The sequence below is a fragment of the Cebus imitator genome, unplaced genomic scaffold (assembly GCF_001604975.1).
Source record: "Cebus imitator isolate Cc_AM_T3 unplaced genomic scaffold, Cebus_imitator-1.0 Scaffold256, whole genome shotgun sequence".
NCBI classification, from domain to species: domain Eukaryota; kingdom Metazoa; phylum Chordata; class Mammalia; order Primates; family Cebidae; genus Cebus; species Cebus imitator.
This window is the reverse complement of record NW_016107571.1, coordinates 230,094-238,493: the sequence shown is the minus strand read 5'-3', so window position 1 is coordinate 238,493 and position 8,400 is coordinate 230,094. Positions and strand designations below refer to the sequence as shown.

The 8,400-nt window shown below is 42.9% G+C and overlaps 1 protein-coding gene across 1 annotated transcript in view; it reads right to left on the bottom strand.

Moving 5' to 3' along the window:
- The window catches only part of FNDC7 (fibronectin type III domain containing 7), a 30,059-nt gene that overhangs the window by 19,960 nt on the left and 1,699 nt on the right, over positions 1-8,400 (bottom strand). The window contains exons 3-5 of the mRNA XM_037728106.1: positions 4,877-5,131; positions 3,849-4,109; positions 335-592 (exon numbers count right to left, since the gene is read on the bottom strand). Of these exons, the coding sequence (XP_037584034.1) occupies positions 335-592; positions 3,849-4,109; positions 4,877-5,131 (774 nt within the window). The remainder of the gene's footprint in view (positions 1-334; positions 593-3,848; positions 4,110-4,876; positions 5,132-8,400) is intronic.

Here is an 8,400-nt window from a genome sequence, read left to right as displayed (position 1 = left end):
TTATCTGTATGAACAGTCAGAGCTGTGTATAACTCAAACCAGATCTTAGAATTTTCACAGCTTTACAAAGGAAAAAGAAAAAACTATTAATGAAAGATCTGGGATAGAAACCCAGGCCTTCTAATTTTCCAAAAAGTGCTTGTTGCAATGCACAATATCTTGCTTCACCATCAGTATTATTGAAACTCAGGAGAACGCCCAACTCAATGCTTTCATTTAGACCAAGCTTTCATTTTCATTTTTTCCAGAGTGTTCAGGGACATTGTCAGTAAATGGCTCCCTTATAGCAGTCACTGCTGCAAGCCCTACAGCAATCTCATTCCTGCTTACATACCAGTTTTCAGGGTCACTGCTGAAGATGATTTGCTAGATCCAGCATCATTACTTGCTAAAACTGAAATCAGGTATTCAGTTCCACACTGGAGGGAAGAGATCGTGCAGGACCTCAAAGTTGTACTGCAGGTCAGCTCTGAAGAGTCACTCAAAGCCATCACAGTATAATTGAAAGCTCCTTCTGCTGGTGCCCATGAAAAAGATGCCTTCAGAGCCCCACTATCGAAAGAGACTTGAATGTTGGCAGGGGCCTGAGGACCTAAATTTTTGAGAAACAATTAAGATGTTGTAGTAACCTTACAAATGAAGTAAGAGTTGGCATTACAATGTTGCAGAACGTGGAGAATAAGGTACCCAAGAGTTGGATAATTACAAGTGTTTAAAGCATAAAATTGGGATTTAGGATGATGCCTGGGAATTGGTAATACATCTGCTACTACGCAAACTCATAGTAAGTTGTGTGACCTTGACCATATTATTAACGCTTTTTGTTATTATTTTTTTCTCATATGTAAATAGATCTAATAAGATCAATGCCTAACACCTATAGGTGCTAAAAAGCATATTTTGAATGAATTAATACACTATTTAATAAGCAGTTAAAATAATTAAATGAGGCTGGGCAAGGTGGCTCACGCGCATAATCCCAGCTCTTTGGGATGCTGAGGTGGGTGGATCACAAGGTCAGGAGTTCGAGACCAGCCTGGCCAATATGGTGAAACCCTGTCTCTACTAAAAATACAAAAATTAGTTGGGCGTGCTGGCGTGCGCCTGTGATCCCAGTTACTTGGGAGGCTGAGGCAGGAGAATTGCTTGAACCTGGAGCAAAGATTGCAAAGAGCTGAGATCATGCCACTGCACTCCAGCCTGGGTGACAGAGGGAAACTCCGTCTCTAAATCAATCAATCAATCAATCAATCAGTAAGTAAACAAAACAAAGCAAACCTCACCGTATAATAGCTACATACCAGCTACCAGGAGATGTTAAAAAAAAAAAAAGAAGAAAAAAATAATTAAATGAAATTATAAATGGGAAGGACTAAAAGGGCCACGTGGGCATGTTATTATCAAGTGATATGTCAAATATTTTCCATCCATCATCAAAAGGAAGGAAGGAAGGTATCAAGTGTGACGCTCACATATTAAGGCAGTCTTTTAGTGTCTCCTAAACACTTAACCCTACATTCTTGAAAATATGCCTTCCTTTCTTAAGAGCTACCACATTAAAAAAGCATAAGGAGGTGTCCTGGCCTGGGGAGAGGAGAAATTGGCCTCGGTTCCTTGGAATCTGTGCTGTAATAATGCCCACCCAGCAGCCCTTAGGAAACTGCTTAGACAGTCTGTGAGCAGAGACCAGCATCCTCTGGACATGTCTGGGATAAACAGGGAAGGCCTGTTTGAGGACATGAGGACCTAACTCATTCTCTGTAAGCCAGGAACCTGCCATGTGTTTCCTGTGGGCCTCTCTGACAGGCCCCTTCCCGCTACATGGTCAGCTTGTCTGCAAAGGCACGATTGCTTCAGGGAAGTGCTGGGCCCAAGGCTGGTAGGGATAACCTGCAGTGTTTTAGGGCAACTTGCTTTTCCCACAGGGGGCATGGGAGAACTAGGAAAAATAGGTAGAGTAGTGAGAGGTTGTTAGGGGTTGACTTGGGTTCCCTCCAAATTCATATGTTGAAGTTCTTACCCCCAGTACCCTCAGAAAGTGGCCTTATTTGGAAATAGGATCATAGCAGATGTAATCAGTTAAGATGAGGTCATTAGGGTGGGACCTAATCCAATATGGCTGATTTCCTTATAAAAAGAAGAAATTTGGACACAGATAAACACATATAGGGGAAATTCCATGTGAATGTGAGCATAACCATCTACAAGCCAAGGAGAGAGGCCTGAAACAGATTCTTCCTTATATCCCTCAGAAGGAACCAACCTAGCCAACACCTTGATTTCAGACCTCATGGCCTCCAGAACCATGAAACTAAACCTTTCTATTGTTCAAGCCAGCCAGTTTGTGGTTCCCGCAGCCCTAGGAAACTAATCCAGAGGTGAAATCTAAACTCTGTAAAGCTTTGTAGAACATGGGGAAACCTATGAAGGGGAAGTCTTTCAGAAACAAGTTATTATGTGGGATGCTCTCTCAGTCCCCCAGCCTGATGAAGATGCTCCCTCCTGTGCCTTGCTGTGTCTGCAGCCTTCTGGCCAAGCACTGGTCAGGTGGAACTGGAAACGCTGACTCACTGCTGGTCTCTCCTTTGACATAATTCATTCTTTGAATGGAGGGATCATGCTGTATTTGCTTTTGTATTCCCATCAGCTAACCTATGCCCAGCATACAGTGGGCCCTCAACAAATGTGGAAAGAAAAAAGTAGTGTGAAAGGGAAGGGAAAGGGAAGGACAGGAAGGGAAGATAAGGGAAGAAAGAGAGCAAGCAGCTTAGGAAAAGGTCAAGGGAGACTGACTTGTTGCAGACATCCTGACTCATCACAGACATCCTGACTCACCAAGTCTATCATGAATCACCTCAGGGCTATGATTATACTACCTCCCTAGGGAAATAGTATAATAGGCAAACTCCTTTCTTCTCCCTACATTCTACCTTAACCCATAGACTATGGGACTTCCATACCTCTCCAAACGTAGGGAACGTTGGAGAGAACATTTCTGGTTTCTTTCCATCCTTTCCTGAGTCCTCCCCAAGTGGTGAAACAGCTAATCTGGTTGGTGAGAGTCTCCTATCTATTAAGGTTACATTGCCAGTGGATGGCTCACTCTGCCTCAAGAAAAGAAAAAACACCTCTCTTTCTCTCTCTCTCTCATTCTCTTGGCTCACTCCAGCAGCTCAATTTGGACCTCCAATTGTAATGCTGCAGGGTCCTCTGCTTGGGGGACCCCTGGGTGGGACAGTGAGAGAATGCACACCAAGCTCCAGCTTTTCCCCACAGCTGGAGGAGCAGTAGTGGGAAGCCCTGTGCTGGCTTCAGACCCAAGCTAAGACCTTTGGGAAACAGATCTGAATAACACTAATTCACTGCAGCATCAAGCACTGTGCCTGCAGAAACCTTGCTTTGCTTGCTGCTGTATCTGTAGAACAATCCCAGCTCAAAGTTGGCACATACTCACTCAATATCTGCTGAATAAATGAATTCCTATTTGGCCCAATTCTTATACTGACTTATGTTGGCCTGAGCTCAGAAAGGGACAAGGGATGATGGGCAAACCTAACAAGAATTATCTGCTTCTGTGTGATGTCAAATGTGAATGCTGAAATTGAGTTGGATATTCGAGGGTGGTGCCATGCTGTGTGCATTCTGAGTAGCATTTCTTTATCCATGCAGGAAGTGTTTAAACTACCAAGGAGAAATAGACAAGGCACTATAAATAACTTCATAATAAATTTAAATAGCTGCTGCCAGCTGCTCTGTACTTGTCATGTAACACTGCTCTTGATGGCTGCAACGCACAGCCCCCCTCATTAATCAAAAGTAAGATTGAGGCTAAGCTGAGAAGTTCTTACTTGTTCTCTGATTGCAGGTGGAGTCGTCCCCAGGGATTCCGTTGGCATTCCATGCATAGGCCTTTACGGTGTAGAGAGTCCCGGCTTCTAAACTGGTGAATGTCAAGGAGGTGTTTGTAGTATTCTCTTTCCATATACTCCCTAAGCCATTGGCTTGCATAATAGACACAGAGAATCCAATTGCCATGTATACAGCTTCCCACTGCACAAGAATGGAGTCTGAACTTGGAGAGCTTACTTCTAGAATTGGTGCAGCCAACACTAAAAACAAAACAAAACAAAAAAAAACACATGCATTTGTGTTACCAAAGTCCAATAGAGGATAATTTAAATTTAGAAGTAAGTGAATTGCGGTTGGCTATCCATATTATACAATAATTATTTGCTTTATAAGAGGATTCACAACAGAGTTTCATTAAATAATTGCTATTAAGTGTATACAAATCATAAATGACTTGGCAGAGGAATGGGAAACAGAGAAACTCTAAATATCTTTTAACTGGAAGTTGGTCAGACATTAGATTAAAAAATCCTATAATCATAATATAAATCAATGGGGAAATGACGGGTCACACTATTTTAATGTACACATAACTTGTCAGAAATATGCTTAGGTACAACTTCATCAAATCAATTTCAGTAATGCTGATGACAAACTATAAATGCTTTTATTTATTTTGTTAACCTATATGCCATATGGTCAGAGTGCAGCAAAATCCCTTCTACGTGTTCTTCATTTGGCATGTTAACACCAGAAATCCCTATTTCAGAGATTTAAAAGCTGGGATGCTTTTAAAGATGCCCAGAAATGGGCTTTATTTTCCAAAGCAAAGCATCTGGCATTTAAATGCCACCTCCTCTACAGATAGCTGAATTCTCAAAAAGCATCATTTGGTAGCTTTCACTTCTGGGCCCTGAATTGTAGGCACTCATGTGACACCAAATCACATTCTGCATTTGCAGCACCAGAATAACTGATCCAAGTCACAAGCAAACACTCAACGGAGGATGAGCATCCATCCAGCCACCTGTCTTTGCCTGCTTTGGAGGTGATGCCTGGCTTCTCCCAGCAGCGCTGATGGATCTGATGGTGATTTCATACAAGGTTGCAGCCTTTAGTCCCGTCACAGTGCCTGGGGAATTGGCCACCATGGTTTCAATGACTGTGTCCCCATCTTCAGCTGTAAGGAGATAACTGGTGGCACCCGGCACTGTAGTCCATTCTACAGTGATACTGTTGCTGATTTTTGAATATGCCTGATCAATAGTGGGTATTTCAGGAGCTGAAAGAGGTTTTAGAGTTATACATTAGCCAAGATACCTGCAAGGGTGACTTCTTTCTTCATTTTACTCTTCAAGATAAATCATTCTCATGCCTTCCTTCAGACATAGGCTTTGCCCTTATTATCCAGATCAAGGAAAAACAGACAAAAACAAAGACAAAGCTACTCTCCAGAAGAGATCTAGAAAGCTCAACCCTCTCATTCAGGGATGGGATTTCAAGGTTTTCCCCAGTTGCCTGTGGAGAAATTTGCACTTTTTGTACCTTTAAAACAGCTAAATAAGAATGGAAAGTAATTACGTAGGAAAGAACTCTGGGAAGAGAGAGAGAATAATTGAGAGGCTTTCTTCCAGAGGATTCTACTCTAGTTGGGCATTCTGTGAATTTTGCAGGCTGCTTTGCCATTGATCTCCCCTCTGGGTCCCACAATCGTCCCACGGCCTCCAGCTGGACCCATCTCCATTCCCCCGCCTCTGCCTCATGGCTGTGGTCACTCTCTCATGTACTTTGCACGTTTTCCAGATAACATTTAATACAATGGAGGAAGGAGGGAGGATCGAGTTCTTTGTTATAATTACTCGATAGCACTTTATTTCATGTTATATTATCAGAGTGGAAGAATTCTCAGATTCTTTCACATAAAATAAAAGTAAACTTTATTCCCCATTTCTCTATCAAAATATCTGTCTCAGCACAAGAATGCGACAGCCCAGGCTATGGTTTGCCAGGGAGATATGAATGCTTATGTCATGCACTTACACAAGGCATTCCTACACTTGGGAGTGTGGAGCAGGAGATACAGCACCGTAATCAAATAGACTACTTTACAAAATTTCACAGACGCAGAAATGTCTTGGATATAGGAGATCCAAATGGAAGAAAAGGTCAAACAAAAATAGCTGGGTTTTATTTGAAACTGGCATTTGGCCTTTCAGGTTTAATGTACTCTACTTGCTGGGTAAAATCACTATATGCCAGATTCAAAACTAGAAGGAAGACAAACAAGCAGAACTACAGGGCAGAGAGGGAGAAGGAGTAAAGACAGACAGGTGATTCTCCAGTATCAGCTCCCCTTCTCCCAGAGCCAAGTCCCCATGTGCACGATACAGACAACCTTCTCTTTTTGTACCAATAGCCCAGAGAGTTAGCTTTGGCAGCATCTCAGAAATAACCATGCTGCAAAAATGAACAAAGTCTCCTCTGTGCCCTGGCCAGACATTCCTTGAACATCACCCAGGATTATCTCTTTTGCCATTGAAAGAAAATTACGACAGTTATATACAATAAGGGAAAGTCGCAGGCCTGCTCATCATAGCCACTTGCTAGTGGAAGCCAATTCTGTAGGAAAGGGCTATGCTCCCTCTCTCCTCTGAGGAATGGAAAGCCCCAACAGGCGCTCTCTCTTTCAACACAGGCACACACACACACCCCTCTTCTGCTCCCCCAGGTAATTATCCTGTGCTATATGCCTTCTTTCCTCTAATTTTCTGGTGTCTCTCAACTCCTTCTGTTTCCTCTGTCCCCACATTTAATCTTATCTCCTATGTTACCAGTCCCGTTCATTGGAATAAACTAACTTCCTAGGAAAATGACAACCAAACTAGCCACAGACACAGGAGGCTGATCATGCATTCACGGAGTGGTTTGAAAGGCATCTAAAAGGTTAGCATGACACAGACTTTCCCCACACGTCTGTCATGGGGCCTGAGGGCTCCACAAAACTGGCCTCATGGAATTGATCTAGGAGAGGCACATTTGCTTGGAAGTCATCATGCAGGAAGCCAATAGAGCAGAATGAAACTCGGGGTTGTGTGGTGGGAAAACAGCAAAGGATTTGGATTCAGGAACTCTGGGTTTGAGCCCTGGCCCTGCTATTACGTTTGTGTGTGAAGGCATGCAAGTCATTGTACCTCTTCTAAACTTGTTACCTTCCTTGGCAAATACAGATAATAAATACCTACATGTTAGGATTTACTTTGAAATGTAAAATATCTGCATTTTAGGATTGTTGTAAAGATTAAGTGAAATACTGTATGTTAGGGCACTTGGAAAATATGTACGTGTGTGTGTGTGTGTGTGTGTGTGTGCACACGTGTGCATGCACGTTTGTGTATGAGCCAAGACAAGTAAATTTTGATGGGTTTGGAAAAGCCAGACCATATGCACTGCAATGGAGGGGTCCTGTGCAAGTGGGATTCTGAGGAGTGTGGGGCAAACACAAGCTGGAGAGACAGATTGTTTTACATCTGGTTTTAGGGCAGGCTCTGACCAGCATCAACAGTGAAAGAAGATCAACACTTTTGTAGTATGTTGCCCTTTAAGAGATGAGAAGTTTCAGTGTAAGGCTCCATAAAGCAGCAGCATTTCCTTACTTTTTCTTACTTCTATGTTTAGCCCACTGACTGAACTCATGAAAGAGAAAACTTTATTCCCTAGATGTGCAACCAACAACTCTGATCAGTCAAAAATGAAACCCTTTGATTCTCAGCATCTGGGCATCTGTGCATTCTATCAGCTCAAAGAGATCTAAATGAGCCCACAATGCCCCAGTGACCAGACACGGATACACAGCAATACTAGAGGCTAAAGAGAATCAAAATACACACAACCAAAGTGAAACCTCCTTTACAGTGTACACATCCCACCTATTGGAAAGGCAGGACAACTCAATTAGCAGCAGCATCAGTAGCTTAGCCTGACCCACCACTTCTCTAGAATAGTGCAGATGCTATGAGGACCAAAAGGGCCTGTTCTGAGGGCTTGGTGTGTCCTGGGTATGCTGGGACCATGTAAGAAACAACAGAGTTAGATTTTGTTCACCCAAAGGCCACTTATTTAAAAAGCCACTTTGTATACGGCCAAACAGTCCTTCCTATAGTTTCCTGGCTAATCCTAAAGATCTCTCAAGAATAAGACAAGTAAATAAGAATAAAGCAAGAAATACTAATTCTTTAAAGAGATGGGGTCTTGCTATGTTGCCTAGGCTGGTCTTGAAATTCTATCCTCAAGCGATCCTCCCATCTTGGCTATAATCAGGTGTGAGTCTTGGTACCTGGCCAGGAAATACTAATTTTAAAAAACTTACTATAGCCGGGCGCGGTGGCTCACGCCTGTAATCCCAGCACTTTGGGAGGCCGAGGCGGGTGGATCACGAGGTTAAGAGATCGAGACCATCCTGGTCAACATAGTGAAACCCCGTCTCTACTAAAAATACAAAAAAATCAGCTGGGCATGGTGGCGCGTGCCTGTAATCCCAGCTACTCAGGAGGC